This window comes from Schistosoma mansoni, chromosome 3 (genome assembly GCF_000237925.1).
Source record: "Schistosoma mansoni strain Puerto Rico chromosome 3, complete genome".
Lineage (NCBI taxonomy): Eukaryota > Metazoa > Platyhelminthes > Trematoda > Strigeidida > Schistosomatidae > Schistosoma > Schistosoma mansoni.
Window position 1 is genome coordinate 27,763,102 of NC_031497.1, and position 16,809 is coordinate 27,779,910.

General features: G+C 35.3%; 1 protein-coding gene and 1 non-coding gene across 3 annotated transcripts in view; both read left to right on the forward strand.

The window, feature by feature from the left end:
* Window positions 1-16,198, forward strand: part of Smp_181270.1 (hypothetical protein) — a gene marked incomplete at its 3' end in the record, with an annotated part of 43,914 nt that extends 27,716 nt beyond the window's left edge. For both annotated transcript variants that reach the window (XM_018799846.1, XM_018799847.1), the window contains 5 exons: window positions 793-1,063; window positions 2,781-2,965; window positions 3,986-4,393; window positions 5,062-5,280; window positions 16,154-16,198. In XM_018799846.1, coding sequence (XP_018651594.1) covers window positions 793-1,063; window positions 2,781-2,965; window positions 3,986-4,393; window positions 5,062-5,280; window positions 16,154-16,198 — 1,128 coding nt within the window. The remainder of the gene's footprint in view (window positions 1-792; window positions 1,064-2,780; window positions 2,966-3,985; window positions 4,394-5,061; window positions 5,281-16,153) is intronic.
* On the forward strand, window positions 1,990-2,058 carry Smp_tRNA_01939_Pseudo_TTG.1.1. Its single transcript has one exon. It is a non-coding gene (tRNA).
* Window positions 16,199-16,809: the final 611 nt, after the last annotated feature.

The following is a 16,809-nucleotide window of genomic DNA, read 5'->3' on the forward strand; positions in this document are numbered from 1 at the left end:
GTTCTACCATGTAGGTACAATGCATCGAATGCATTTTTGATTGATTTCTAACACATTAGATAGGATGTCTATTTTCGGAAACGGTTAAATAGCAAGAGCAAAACATTCAGCTGTAAAATTATTCCTTGATAGACAGATGACTATCTCGGCTTAAGTCGCATGTTCAAGGAATGGGAGAAATTGGAATAAGCTCTTTTGTACTCATACTAATAATTCATCATCTATTGAATGTTTGTTATTGAATTATAGACAAGTTCATGCTGATGAATATCATAACATGAATTGATTAATTGATAGGAAAAACGTGGAACTATAATCAAAGATGGATAGTGGCTAGCAGTGCAATACAGTTTGACGCGCGTTTCGTCCTACTTGGAACTCGTCAGGCGTTTGAAGTGAACTCTAATGGATTCGAGTCTTGGAGTGAACATCAACTCTGAGATGAAGGTACATTCAGCTGACGAATCACAAATAAGACGAAACGCTCGTTAAACTGGATTCCACTGTTAGCCACTATCCATCTATGATTATAATGCTTGTGAATTAAGGCTATATCGAGGCACTACGTACAGTATACAACTATGCTAATAAGAGACTGATCAATTACAGTCCTTAACATCAATAGGAAGATTCAACCAAACAATACCAAGTGAATTTGAAACATGGAATCATTTTCGAAGCAGATTTTATTGAATCTTAACTAATTTCATTCGATTTCTAATTTCTCATTTATGTGAACATAAAAGTGATTTTTTTTTGTTTTTTTTTTGTTTTAATCTTCATCATTGTTAGGGTGTGAAATTCGATCCAGATGGTAATCAACATATGCGTTTAGAATTTGCTCGTAGTAATACAAAAGTTACTAAACCTAAAACAACCATACCTATTGGTTTCGGTAATATAGGTGTGAATAATTCACATCAAAATGGAATAAATCAACATAATTCTTTGTCAAATTTGAGTACTTGTCCGCCAAATATCATTTCTACTGGTAATATTAATGGTATGGTTGCTAATTTACAACCATCAATATTTGCTCAATTGGCAGCTACAGGACCAACTAGTAGGTTTATTATTTTTTTCTGTATCTACCCAAAGGGGATTATTAGGTAGAAATATAATTGTACAAATGTTTCACTCATTTACAGTTAAAATATTGATTTAGGTCAATATTTTTATATCATTCCCTGAACATTGTTTTGTACCATTCATGTTTCACTGTTTCAGTCCTACTCACTGACTTCTCGCAAAGGAGGTGTTGTTTACGAAATTGAGAGGATGAAAAGAGAATGTCTGATGCTTTAAATGGGTTGGTGGACACAAGGGATCCACCTAGGAGAGTTGGAAAACCCTCATTCCAAACCATTGGTGTACATAAGTTCCGGGATACTGAGGGAAGAAAAGGTGTATGAACTTATTGTTGGTCACCGACTGCCATGGGACTGCATCTCCTGACGTTGCTCCACTGCCTTGTGGATTGAACATTTAGGTTAAAGGCTCCATGTGTGGCCCCCTGAGAAAACCATCTGCTTCGGCCTGGGTAGCCTGGCAGTATCACAGCCGACATAAAAATCAAGTGACTTGTGTGGCGCATATGTATTCGGTGGCCCCTTTGTACCAATATTTATGTGTTCAAATAAGTAATAATAAATAAAAAGTTATTTTCAGCACAAAACTATGTACCTTAGAAATCAAAGGTTATATCACAAAAAGATGAAGCCAATATAAAGATGTAGGGTAAAAGAAAACATCAATAGTTATATTTGTGTTAGATGCAGGCTCCTTAATAGTAAAAGACAGAAAATATTTCTTCCAAAGGAAATCTTGTTTACGAGAAATATGAAAAAGGTCTGTAGCAACACCACCAGTGTGTTGAATTTAAAACCACTAAATAATTGTAGCAAATCAACAGATCATGGGAAGATTCAAACAAAACAATACTAAGTGAATTTAAACTTCACCCCATTGCACAAGCAAGTGGCTATGAAGACTCAGTGGCCGAGTGGATAACGCAATTGCGTTTGAAGCGAAAGGTACTGAGTTCGAGTCTTGGGGTCAACATCAACTCTGAGATGCAGGTACATCCGGCTGACGAGTCCCAAATAGGACGAAACGCTTGTCAAGCTGGATTCCACTGCTAGCCACTATCTATCTCTGCCTACCATGCTTGTGAATTTAGGCTATATTGAGGCAATACGCACAGTATGGACATATGCCAATTAGAGACTGACCAGTTGCAGTCCTAAAACATCAATGGGAAGATTCAAACAAACAATACTAAGTGAATTTAGATATTAATTGGGTTCAGTTATTCTCCGTTGGATACCACATTTTCTTAAACTTAATTCTGATCTCTACTTTCAGTTAGTTCTAGGGTTTAGTGAAAATCATTGACATAGTGTACCATTAAATATGACCGGTAATAATGGAATCTTAAGCGACTGAACAATGACTAACATCTAATACTATAGTCTTCACAACTTAACAAATATGGTGACAAACTAGTAAGACTAAATCGTTACGAAATTTACCTTTTACATCCTGATTAACGTTGTAATGATTATCCGATGCAGTTTAGTGTTCAACTATATTTTGACGTTTTGTAGTTAAAGGCAATCTGAACGTGGACGTCATGCTAGTTGGGGCCCTTTAACAAGACGCCTTAGAATGTACAAAGGACTGGTGTTACCCGAGCTTCACAGTTCTACTATTAATATTTTTCCATTAACACACCGTAATTTAAGCTTATTTTTATTGATTATTTTACCATTTTTTTCCAGTTGAAACATCTAATGGGATATTCGCTACGGTTACAGATGCTTCTACAGCAATGGCAGCGGCTGCAGCCGCCGCAGCTGCCGCTCAATGGGCTACAATTCCTGGCTTACCATCACTTGCTTCAGCCTATGAAAATACAGCTTATTTGTCTTCAGCAGCTGGTTTAGTGCAAGCAAATAACTTTCGTGTAAGTTTATCTTCATTTAAGCTTGTTTTAATAAATTCTAATCATTTTGTTGAAAGAATAATTTTCAGTTTATCAATTCTAGATTTTAACAAATTTAGGAATACTACTGTCAGTTTGTCAGTGACTTGGATATTATAACTTGATATTTATATATAATACTGATAAGTTCATTGTTTCAACAAAGATTGTTATCCACACAAGTCACTTCATTCGTATGTGGGCTGTGATATTGTAAAGGTGCCCAAACTGAACCAGGTGGTTTTCTCAGAAGGCCACACACAGAGCCTTCGACCTAAGGATCTGTTCTACAAGGCAGTGGAGCAATGTGGGGAGATGCAGTCCCATGATAGCCGTCGACCAATCATTGGTTCATACATCATTTGTTCCTTCAGGATACTGGAGCCCATATACATGAATAGTTTGAAGTCAGAGTTTTCCAACTCCCCTAGGTGGAGTCTCCGTATTCACCAATCCGGTTAAATCACCGAACATTCTCTTTTTTCCTCTCAATTTCGTAAACAACACCCGTAGTGCGAGAAGGTAGTGAGTAGGACTTCGCTGTCGGTGGCTGTATATGCGTGGCCATGTGAGAGCATTTGGGGATAGAGGGCCCACTCTCCTAACTCTCATCCGTATCAGGGCATTGAGGGAAACTTCACAACTGTATGTACTTCAGATTGTCCGAATTATCACACTTTCTACTTCACACAAGAGGATTAGACATTGAAGGAAAATTCTGAAAGTTTTGTGTTTTCTAAATTCTATTCCCAATACTCTGAATGATTTGACAATGATGAAATTGTATAACTATTTTTCTCCCTTACTGGCTCAAACAGTGTTTATGTATGCTGTGCTTTTTGGAAGTAATACTGAGCTAATTCGATTAATGTAATTTCTTTGTTTGGGGAAGTGTCTCATTAGATTTGTTTTTTCATGTACGCTTTTTTATACAAAGTTTTTCATAAACATTATATATATATATACATACATTATTTAACTATTCAACTATATACTTGATAGACTTTAGTCCCTGGAAATATGAATACTGGTACTTATGGTATGCAAACTGCAAGTCCACCATCCATTCCTAGTCTACAAATGGTTCAAGCTGCCATTGCTCATGCTAATGTTGCTGCAGCATTATGTTCTGCAAATGCATCTTCTATTAGTGGTGGTACAGTTTGTTCACCTTCTACACTTACCAATTTATCACAACAAAACAATGCACAAGTATCATTTTGTAATACAGGTACATCAAATTCTCCTAGTCCTAATAGTGGAACAGGATCATCTCCAGTTGCTGTTTCTGCATTGTCTCATAGTACAAATTCTCATTTAAGAAATAATTATTTTCCTAATCATCAATCAAATGCATCGAATGTTGCATCATTTATGGCACAATTACAACAACAACAACAGCAAACTCAGGTAAATCGTTATATTTATTTTATTTATTTAAACACATAAATATTGGTTCAAGGAAGCACCACATACATATGCGCCTCACAAATCTCATTCGATTTGTGTGAGGGCTGTGATACTGCCCAGTTGCCCAGACTGAAGCTGGTGGTTTTCTCAGGGGGCCACACCCGGAGCCTTAGACCTGAAGGTCTGGTCCACAAGGCAGTGGAGTATCGTAAGGAGATACAGTCCCATGGTAGCCGGTAACCAACGATTGGTTCATACACAATTTGTTCCCTCAGGATACTGGATCCCATGTGCACGATTGGTTCGAAATCAGGGTTTTCCAACTCTCCTAGGTGAACCCTCTGAGTCCACCAACCCAGTTAGAGCGCCGGACATTCGCTTTTCGTCCTCTCAATTTCGTATACGACACCGCCGCCACGAGAAGACAGTGAGTAGGACTTCCCTGACAGAGGCTATATATTCACGTGGCGATGTGAGAGCATTTGGAGAGGGAGAGCGGACTCTCCCCACTCTCGGCCGTACCAGGGCATTTGGGGCCAGTAAGGAAATATTTTCACTTACCTTAAACATTTACATACTACTATATATTGTATACCTAGATTTCAACATGATTTCACTGACAGTGATAGCTAAATTGTTTTTTTTCTTTTGCTTAAAATGTATTATAGACATTAGCTACAGTTCACTTAAATCAACATGGAAATGTTAATACACCGAATTCTCCATTAGGTTTTGCTAATGTTGTTTCAGCTACAACTGGTCTGCCACCTCAAATGGCTGCTGCAGCAGCTATTGGTCTATTAGGTGGTGGATATAATTCAATTATAAAAGAGTTAACAGGAAACGAAGGTCAATTTCAATCTGGTCTAGCAACATACCAACAAAATGTAAGTTTTAATAACTACCAAATATTTTTCACACATATGTACGCGTTACGTTAGTTCTATCGGACAGTCCAACTACACGGTTGAGATACGCGTGAAACCGAATTTTAAAAAATAACAATTATCAAGAACTAAATTCACTCGGTATTGTTTGTTTGAAACTTCTCATTGATGTTTAGGACTGCAATTGATCAGACTCTTAATAACATATGTGCACGCTGTGCGTGTTGCCTCGATATAGCCTTAGTTCACAAGCATTATAATCAAAGATGGATAGTGGCTAGCAGTGGAATCCAGGACGTGCGTCTCGTTCTACCGAAGTGTATAACGCTAAGGCGTTTAAAGCGAACAGTAATGGGTCCGAGTCCCAGAGTGAACATCAATTCTGAGATGCGAGTATATACATCTGATGAGTCCGAAACAGGACGAAACGCGCGTCTTGGGTTCCACTGTTAACCACTATCCATCTCTGGTTATACTTCTGAAGAACGCTTCTTTTATTGAGGAATAAGTATAAATTGGTTACGAAATTCAACTGGTGAAGTATCTGTGACAACCAACGCGTTTGTATGTCTGAGAAAAGAAACTCTTCCTATGATAACAGTATAAAGAGTTATCACATAGCGTAAATGGCAGCTGATAGCTGTGTCTAAATTTAACAGTTCATCAACAACTAAATTAAGAACTGAGAACACACAAATATAAAAACTGCTAAGTCTAAACAAAGATATAAGGAATACACACAAATGGGAATAACTATTGTAGGGAATAAGAGATAATTATAATAATAATTACTGTAATTGTGTGGCAAGCACTATAGGTTATCAATAGATGACGAAGAAATTCGTCACATCATGCACTTAGAAATTGTAAGAAATGTATCTGTTTACTGAATAAGTAACAAGTAGTATAAATCAATACAGAAAAATAAGTTGAATGCAAGGAGAATAGAGAAAGTGTTAAATTCATGAATCGATCTAAGTTAGACGTCTATTGAAATCCTGGAAACAAAGAATGGCTGTTTTGTTCGAACATGGGATTCCTTGGCAGTGCACATCCACGATCTATCCCGCAGGACTCGGATTCAGGGCATTCGGCTTTGCATTCAGGCGTTTAACCTCTAGACTTCTGAACCGACATCCAACGTTATTAATGTTTAACTTTATTAAATCTATGATCTTGACCAAACCTTCGTTCATTGTATGAGATAGATAGCTGTCTCCACTCTACACGGACCGGACTCCTTCTTTCCTGGCTTCTCACGGAGGCTCATACTAGGATGAAACGCCTATTCAGTGCTTCCATGTTTTCAATGGTGTTACACCTTAGATTGGCTTATGAATTCAACTGTTAAAATCGCTGCACAAAATTGCCACAAATCCCCATTCTGATAATATTCTCTTTTTGCCAACTCACTACCTGATAGTGTTATCCAAAATAAAAGTCTCTTACTAAACTACTCATCAGCTGTGTGTACTTGAAACTCAATTACGGTACTTTATCTACGTTTCCCTCATTACTTACCGTTTTTATTGTTGAGTTTGGAAGAATTTCCAGATATGTATGTTTCAAATATTTTCATGATATACTTTGCTACTTGAATCACTATGTATTGGGATTTAAGTACTTGCTTGATAGATAGTGATAATCTTCTTTGAATCCTATTTAAACGTAGGTTGAATTAAGACAATATCAGTATGCAATATCAATGTGATATTAATAAACATCAAATTAGATAGTATCTTCCATTTTCTGGAACGAATATCTTCATTGAATTAGTAATTATCTAGTAAATATCACAAAACATACTGCATAAATAAATTTCAGAAGGAGGTTGGTGATGATTTTAGTAATTTTATAGTTGAAATCATGAATCAATTGAAGCTAGACCACCATAGAACACCTGGAAGCACTGGATGGCTGTTTTGGCCTATTGTTGGTCTCTTCACTGGCAGTGCGCACCCACGTCCCGCCCTTCGAGATTCGAACCCAGAACCTATCAGTCTCGAGAGCGAGCGCTTAACCACTAGACCACTGAACCTTTATCTGACGGTCTTGATATCTCACAAAAGACCTGGTTGTACTCCACCGGTGACTGCTTCTCATTAGAACTCCAGAAAATATCTTTTGAAGGCAGTCACTAGTAAGTCCCACAATAAGACGAAACAGCTGTCCAGTGCTTCTAGGTTTACCATGGTTATCTAGCTTCAATTGATTCATGATTTCAACTATAAATAACTTTCTTCTAAAATGTTATATACTGAATGTATGTTGATCAATTCTAAACAGTTTATTGTATCTTATCAACTATCCAGTTTCCAACAAGGAATGATTGTAATATTATGTTGTCATTTTAAATTGTCATTATAAAATCTTTACATTATTTATCTAATGTCATATCTAACAATCCCCCCAACCCCTCCCCCCCCAAAAAGACTAAATAGATATTCTTTATGTTTTAGGTTAATTTTTGAATCAACATTCATTAATTATTCAAATTGTGAATGAATGACAATTGAACTATTCTTCAATGTTTATACAAAGAAGAAATGAATGATTCCAATTAAAATGATCCATATCATTATTATTATTATTATTATTATTATTATTATTAATCAAATGGTAATGTATTCCCTATTGTATCGGCTGTGCAAAAACTTAACCCTCTTTATACATATCAAAAAAGAGAAAAACAAACATTCTTTTTATGTTTTCAAGTATAGTTCTTGTTTGTATTTTTTATTTACATCAACATCAACACACACTAACACACATACAAACACACATACACAAAAACACACACAAACACAGACACATACAAACACACACATACAGACTTTATCGTATATAATGTTGCTTTTTTTGTTTTTTTTTGTTTATCTGAAGTACTTTTAATTAATATTCCATGAAAGAATAATGAAGAAGATTGTAATAAAGTAGTATAACTTCTATGTGTATTTTATATCAGTAATATATATATATATTATTCTTTATAATATACATTGACATGATAGTAGTCATTGTAATATTGAAAAAAAACAACAAAAAAACAAATAAAAAAAATAAACAAAAAAACATATCGATTTTATTAAGATTAAAAACCGTCAACATATCAATATCAGAGAACAACAAAAAAAAATGAATCAATAACTTAAAAAAAACAACATTGTTTATTCTTGTTGTTGTTCTTTCTTTTTTTCATAATGAAAGTAACTTTTCTATTAAACAAAAATAAAAAAAATAAATTAAAGAATGATTAATATATATATATTTTTTCTCTTTGAACATCATTTTTGTATTTTTCTCTTATTGGTTAATTGGAAGTTTTTTTTCTAGAAAAAAAAACAAAAAAAGTTTTTTTTAATTTAAGAAATTCTTATCATTTCTCACTTTTCGTTTTTTTTGTTACATAAAAATCAATATTTTTTTCTTTTTTTCCTTTTTTTTGTTCTTTACTCGTTTTTATTCTCCTTTTTTTTTAAAATTGCTATTCTGGTCTAAGGTTGTTTTTTATATTGAAAAAATAAACAAACAAATAAGCATTTTTCCTAAAAATGTATATCATCCCCCTCTCTTTTTTCTTTTTCTTTTTTTTGGTTGTTTTTTATTTCTGTCAAAGGGTTTTTTTTCTTTTTTATCATTTCTTTTAGTTACTTTCTTTACTCCCTTTTTTTTTCTCATATATATATTTCATAGTAACTAATTGTTTAGTTCAATTCCATTATTTGTCTCAGCATTTTTTTTATTTATTTGAAATAATAAAATATGTCTCATATATTATTTTCATTAATTATAATTTTCTAGAAGAAGCATTGAATGGCTGTTTCGTTCGATTGTGGGACTGTTCAGTGACGCTCCACATCCACGATCCCACTTCACGAGATTCCAACTCAGGACTTATCAGTCTCGCGCGCTAGCGCTTAACCTCTGGAACTTTTGTTATCGTCAAATGTTATCTTTTAAAAAAATCTAACAAGTTAATATAATAAGCCATGATCAGTGTTACGTCCTTGATCTGTCTACCCACTTTCGTGCCGAGTATAACTTGTCTAATGTAGATTAAGACCTTGACACGATAGGCTGACTGGCTTAACCTTGAGTTCGAAGTGGGGATAGAGAGACGAAAACTATTCTATCCCTGATTGGCTGGCAAGCATGCGAGAGAGAGAGAAGACAAGGACAACTGGAACACTAATCACTTTATTCCAATCCCGATCTAGCACTCGAACTACGAATTCAGATTAGGGTGAAAAGTTACATGAATAAATCGATGAATAAGCTGACCACAACGTACAATAATTAGGAAAATACAATTATGTCCAAAAATGGTGGATTAGAGTAGAAAATAGAGTACAAAAGGTTGCGTTTAAATAACAATAGCTTTGGAACAGAAAAAGCTATGGCAGTGAATCATACATCAAACGAAAGCTCACGATCTGTAGAATAGACTAGGGGCAAAATTAAATGTTACAGCTTTGCAAGCTTTGAATCGAATAAAATAACGTCCCCAAAAATAGCTTCCGCAGTTTGTTAAGGCTTCACATCAACCAGTGAAGTTCAAATATGCCTCACATGATTAAGTTACTCACCAATGTTTTCAGAAGATGTTTGTGGAATTCTGTTAACTAATTGAGTTTAGATATGTAAGACATTAAATAGAGATCGTAAGATCTGGAGGTTAAGACCCTGGGCTCGATTCCCAGTGGAGTCATGAGTACGTACTAGTGTGGTGTCACGTACTAGGGTAAAACAACTATACTGCACTTCTTGGTTTCCATGATGTCAACCATGTAATTCAACAATATCCTCATGTCATTTGCATTCTTATGTTGTAGTTTCTTGAAGGAAATGCCTTGTCAGTGACTAACTTGATCACAGTGCATACCGCTGATAACATTGTTGCGAATAACCAATTTATCGTTCTGTTTCAATTTAAAACGTGATACTAACTCCAACATTGAGATTTAATGAGTGAGCTACTAAACAAATAAAGATTCATCAAAGAAAAGCTTCGTTTAAACAATGTCACTTATTAAAGCTTTACGATGGTACTTATAGTTAATTAGCATACATAAGTGTCTAATAAAGGAGATCAATATTTCTTTGAAATCATGGATCGATCAATGTTAGACCACCATTGAAAACCTGGAAGCATTGGATGGTCTTTTCGTGCTAGTATAGGACTCCTTAGTGTTGCACATTTACGACCCTCATGGGAGACTCGAACCCAGGATCTTCGTTCGGTCTTGGTCTTGTTTCATTTAAAAGGTAATCCAAAGTGTTATCAGGTATCAAGGGATTACATGATACACCAAAGTGAATAAAATAAATGGAAGATAATTATCAACTTGATGAACATTATGAACTTATGTAGTGATCTAACAGCTAATATCTATAAAGGAAGATATTTTATGAAGATAATTGTTCATTTGATGAATATGAACAATATAGTAGTTAAATTTAATAATAGCTAACTAAGGATTATGAGGAAGTAATGAATGAGTAATAACAGTAGATAAAAGTATGAAAAATAATCAGGGATTAAGCCGACGATTAAATCAAGGACTAGTCTGGAATTGTTGGACTACTAAAGCTTCTATGATAGATAAGTTCTTAACTTATATTCCCCTTACATCATTTTGTTTGACTTTATGGGTGATTTTAAAGGAGGATTGTAGAGGAGCACTATGACTATTGTATACCAGATATTCAGTAACCCAATTACCAATTAATTTTAAGAATCATTTTTGATTAGCAAGCAGAATAATGCTTCGGAGTATATTTCGAGAGAGTTAACTTTGTGAGATCAATATAACCTGATCTACAAGAAAAAGTAAACTTCTAAATATATATTGTAGGGCCAGTGAAATGTCACTTAACCCCAGCCAAATCATCCGGCAGTTGGGTCACTAAATATCGAACAGATCATCGGTCCCTGTCAAGGTCAAGGACAGTGAACGCGCATCAGTTAATGATACGCCATGGACTGGCTCATGCGGCAGTGGTTCTACTTTGGCTTATGTCTACGTTAACTAATATATTCCTATTATAACGTCCTTTGTGTTGTACAGTCTTCAGAGCATCCATGGTCCTTTGATATGTCGATGGGGTAATCCACATAAGGTACTGACTGCGAGGTGTGACTTCGAAGTTAGCTTGTTCGTTACACCGTTCCCGTCTTACTCGAGTAGGCCTCTAATCATTCAACATAGATCATCAACGTTGATGGTTTACAATATGTATTTCAAAGCAGAAGCTTATCCTTCTCACATTGACGAATCAAAGGGTGACTGAAGAAGATGATAAGAATTTCCGAAGTGTACAGTATTTTTCTTTAGGTTTTAGAAGTTTATTTTTCAGGATCTTGCCCACTACATTACTATATAGGTTCTATCTTGGCACATCTAGTTGATAGTGGTCATAATGTAAATAAATCGAAATCATTTCGAGTGATCTGTCGTATTCTTACGTCATTTCCAAACGAAGTTCGTTCCCGTCTCCTTCATATAGCTGAAGCCATAGGAATTCGTACATTTCACCCCAATTTATGTGTAAACCCCCTATTCATGTATATTAGAGTAAAGCTTGATGACGATCTAATTGAAAACGATATTGTTCGCTTTTATGTGTTGTTCTATATTCTCTATGACAAAAGGTGATGTATAAATGAACAAAGTCAGGATATTTGACCAAGTCAATGTCATGTCATTCTGGAATGACTTGACATAATCTACCCAATGCCTAATTAATTTAAATTATCAAGTCAAACCCTGGTAATAATAACCGAATTCCTTGTTGGTTCGAGAAGTTGATAGATGCATGCTAGTAACAGCGATCTGTAGTTAAAGGATTCATGTGACATGACTCAAAATCATTCACAATGATGAAGGTGTATTTGCTTTTTATTTTCCCTTAAGTCCTATCTTTCATAGTTGCTTTAAAAAAATTTATAGGATGAATCTATATTTCCTTCTTGAATCACATCTTTTATGCTTATTCTTTCATACTACCATTCATAGTGTTACTACTTGAACTAATCTGGTATTTTACCGTGGTGGTATGGAATAGCATCTTGATGTAATGTCAGCTTATACAACAACTAGCTTTGAATGTATGCTCTAATAGGTTTCATCATTAAAATGATACAGATCCAACGATTTCTGTTTGACTGAGATAATATTTTTCCTAACTATAACATTGTAGTGTCGGTTAATATGTTAAGCCCATATACTCTTATTCTAGTTTCTGGACAGGCCAATTTAGCCAACCTTCTTGGGTAGTCACGTTTTGACCTTGACCTTGACTTATCAACCCTGACTGTTTTTATGTAAGCTCACACATCTCCACTGTGCATCATCTCGCTTCGCTCTCTTCTCTTCGCTTCATTTCTCCGATTGGTTGTTTAAAACAACGATTGTATAAAATATACATATTCAAAAATCCATGCTCGTATTTGACTTATTTAGTTCGATTATACACTAAAGTGAATTAAATCGATAATAATATACGAGAATAGTCAGGACGTATATGTTGTTGTTGGGTTGATCCAGAAAACTTCTTGCAAAAGAAAAAGGAAGGCTCAAGAAACATTAAGAAGTATTTCATCCAATCAGCGTTCAATAGAAGTTTTGCTAGAAACATCATGAAAGTGAAAAGTCACATGGAGAGTTTCTGATCGACTACTATGTTTAGTAGCATCCTAGAATTTTCAGGGAAACCCAAGGACTCCTAGAATACTATAAAAACCCTTTATTTTCTGTACATGAATGAGAACCTTTGGAGTAAAGTGTTTCTCGCATATTTTGAGCCTTTTCTCTCGTGTTGAAGTTGCTCTATAGATTTAGCTTGGAAGTTACGAGACTAGCTTAGGAATCGAGTATAGCGTTGAATTTGAATGACTTATCAGTTATATCCCGATGAGAATAATGAATAGTAACTGTTAGAATCTATTTCTGGACTAATACCATACACATATTTTTATCTTATAACTGTTAAGTAACTAAACTATTCATATTCGTGTTCGTCTTATCATAAGCTTTATTTTGACCTATGGACTATTGTTATGCGATTTATCATTCTTGAGTTATGCCCAGTCTATCAATTACAGTCTCCCACATTCACAGACACATTTGGCTAAGTCGTGTACAAATGTTATTTCCTATTTTATGGTGCGATGTGGTCTGTTTGGTTTTATATATAAACTCAGTATGTTTGAAATAAATGATTCATATCGAAGAGCCTGAGATTGGTGTTCTGGACTTAACTGGCTAGGCTAGGTGGGAAGCAGAACCGATACGGACTCTAGACTACTTGTACGTATTTTATGTATCATTGGTCCGATCGATAATCCACTGTACTCTAATTGGCGGCATCATCACATATTGATAGGGGGCACGAAGCCACAAGATATAACAGTATATTTCAACAGCAATCATTCATACGATCTAATTGAAGTCATATCCCGGGCCACTAAAATGGTGAGCCTGTTGGCAACATCGTCCGATCTAATTGACGTCAAAATGAAGATCTCTTCACTAAAACATCATATATAAATTAAGAAAAACAAACTATATTTATGGTCAAAATGTGATTGTGAATTGTTTTAGATTAGAACAAAATTACATTAGTATATGATTCATTTGAACTGACTGAATTGTGAACTTGACTGATTCGGGTATGGAACTTTTCTCTTATTCTTCTTCTGAAATTAAAAATGAAAACGAATGAAAAGTTGATACATCGAAAGATTGTCAAAAAGTATTAATCTGTACAATAAAGTAATAAACGGAACTATAGAAAAGCAACACCGTCTGGAATCCTTCTGGGAGTACTATCGGTTCCAAGCCCAGATAAAGAAGGAGGGTTTGTCATAGGGTTAGCGACATCATGATGTAGGATACTAACTCGCTAAAAAAATTGTTAACCAGAAAAGGTAACTCAATCAATTAATTTGAATATGAAATATATCTGATACTTTGTAGTGAACGTGAACACAAGTGAGGAAGTTCTTTCAAAAATCTGAGAACTATACAGTATATACTTCATTTGCAAAATGTCAATCAGTTGTCGCAGAATTGATTGTTACTACGCTTCCACATTAATCATTCTTTCTTCTCGTTCTCTTTTATTTGATCTTCTTAACCTTCCACCTCCAGGTATTTCGATTTCGACTGATGATACATACTACGTATATCTATCGACATCACCAGCACACACTATGACTTTACTTCAACACTGAAATCTTAGGTTTAATTACAAGTACACGGATATCCTTTTTGAAAATGAATCTTTGCAAAACTGCTATAAACATTACGAGCTTAGGCTATTTCAACTATGGTTAGGATTTAATTAAGATATATTTGAGAGGATAATATTTAACTGAACTATTAACTGGACTATATCGAACCTTCATTCAAAGATCACAATAGCCGAGATCAATCGTATTTAACAATAGGTAATCGGGGATAGCTGTAGGATAAACTATTGTAAACTATTGTATGGAGCGCCATAACGGGAGACCCAATGATCAATGAAAGCTCGAGCGACCGTGAGGGCATCTTGTTGTGGTATAGGGACGGCTTCACACCATTTGCTGAAATAGTCCACCATCACCAGTATATAATGGTTTCCGTTCTTTGATGTTGTAAGTGACCCCATAATATCGATACCAACTCGCTGATGTGGACCTTCTGTCGTCATTGGGACTAACGGTGCACGGGGTCTTTGTTCAGGTGACTTGATGGCATGGCACGTGCTACACTATTATGAAACTGGACTGGTACAAGATTCGTTTTGAGAATCCGTACAGTAAGATAAAATTAAGCTTTTCAAAGTGATCTAATAATAGCTATATATGTTTAAATGGAACCCATTTTGGGTGAGTTATTATCTCTGAACTAGCATGTTGTACTTCGACTTCAGACGGAGCTTATTACTGAAAGATACCTCTAAGGTTCAGATAAATTTTTGAGGATACATTTCATAAGTTTAGCGTCTACTTATGTAATATACCTAAACTATGTGGTAAAAAACAACTAGAAAACCTATAACGACGAAGGTAAAAGGAAAAGAAAAAAAACATGCCAATTCTACGGAACCCATCTAAATAACTGAAGATTAATATCAGAAGGGGTTTGTGGATATCATAGTAATTTTAACAGTTGAGATCATGAATCAATTGAAGCTGGACCACCATGGAAAACCTGGAAGCACTGGACGGCCGTTTCGTCCAGTGGAGTTCTACCAAGTCTGTTGTAGAGATATCAACTCACTGAAGACAATTGGTGAACGGTTGCTCAAAAATCGTGGATCGGTTGAAGTTAGACATTAACATCGTTGGATGCCGTCTCAGTGGTCTATCGGTCAAGTGCTCTGGCGCGAGACTGGTAGGTCCTGTGTTCGAATCTCACGAGTGCGGGATCGTGGATGCTCACTGCTGAGGAGTCCCATAATCGGACGAAACGGCCGTCCAGTGCTTAGAGGCTTTCCATGGTGGTCTAGCTTCAATTGACTCATGATTTGACTAGAATTATCAATGATTTAGGGTATAGTAATAAATATAGAAAGTGTATTGAAATTATAGGGGTCTATACTAAACTTCTATCTAATAACTGATTTTAACTGAGTATGTTGAAATATGTAAAATACTACGCTAGAAAATGCAGCTTCTTTAATGAACCAATAACATACTTTTGATCTTTTATATATACATAACCATAGAGTACACATTAGAGTTAGAAAAAGGATCGCTAATGCAATCGGCATTAAAATGAATGAGTATAAAGGGAGACTGATACCACTGTTGTTTATATTTCTGTTATTCCAAATAAATGATGGAAGTTGATTAGTTTGTAATCCATTTTTCATGGTTTTATAGTTGAATGTATTTGTTGTTGATGGTCCAAGAGTTGTTTCTGAATAGTTTGTAAAGCTATAGTTAAGAAAGGTATTTGAATAATGCTCAGTGGTCCTCATGCTACTCAGTCCATGATCCGGTGTGAATACTGAATTTGTTGTTGATAGTCCAAGAGTTGTTTCTGAATAGTTTGTAAAGCTATAGTTAAGAAAGGTATTTGAATAATGCTCAGTGGTCCTCATGCTACTCAGTCCATGATCCGGTGTGAATACTGAATTTGTTGTTGATAGTCCAAGAGTTGTTTCTGAATAGTTTGTAAAGCTGTGGTTAGGAAAGGTATTTGAATAATGCTCAGTGGTCCTCATGCTACTCAGTTCATGATCCGATGTGTATACTGAAGTAGTTGACTCTTGACACTTTGTAGTGTTCTGAAGAAAAAAAAAGCAAAATATCATTGGATGTGATACATGGTCATTAAGATTAGAAGATACTCGTAAGTTACTAGTATTTGACCACAGATGTCTTAGAAATATTGCTCGCATCTGCTGGGATCACCGGGTAAGTAATAGTGAGGTTAGACACAAAGTATTGGGGAATGATGGTAAATCAGTTGATGAAGTCGTGAATCTTCATCAACTGAGATGGTTGGCCCGCCATGTTTACGTATGCCTGAACAC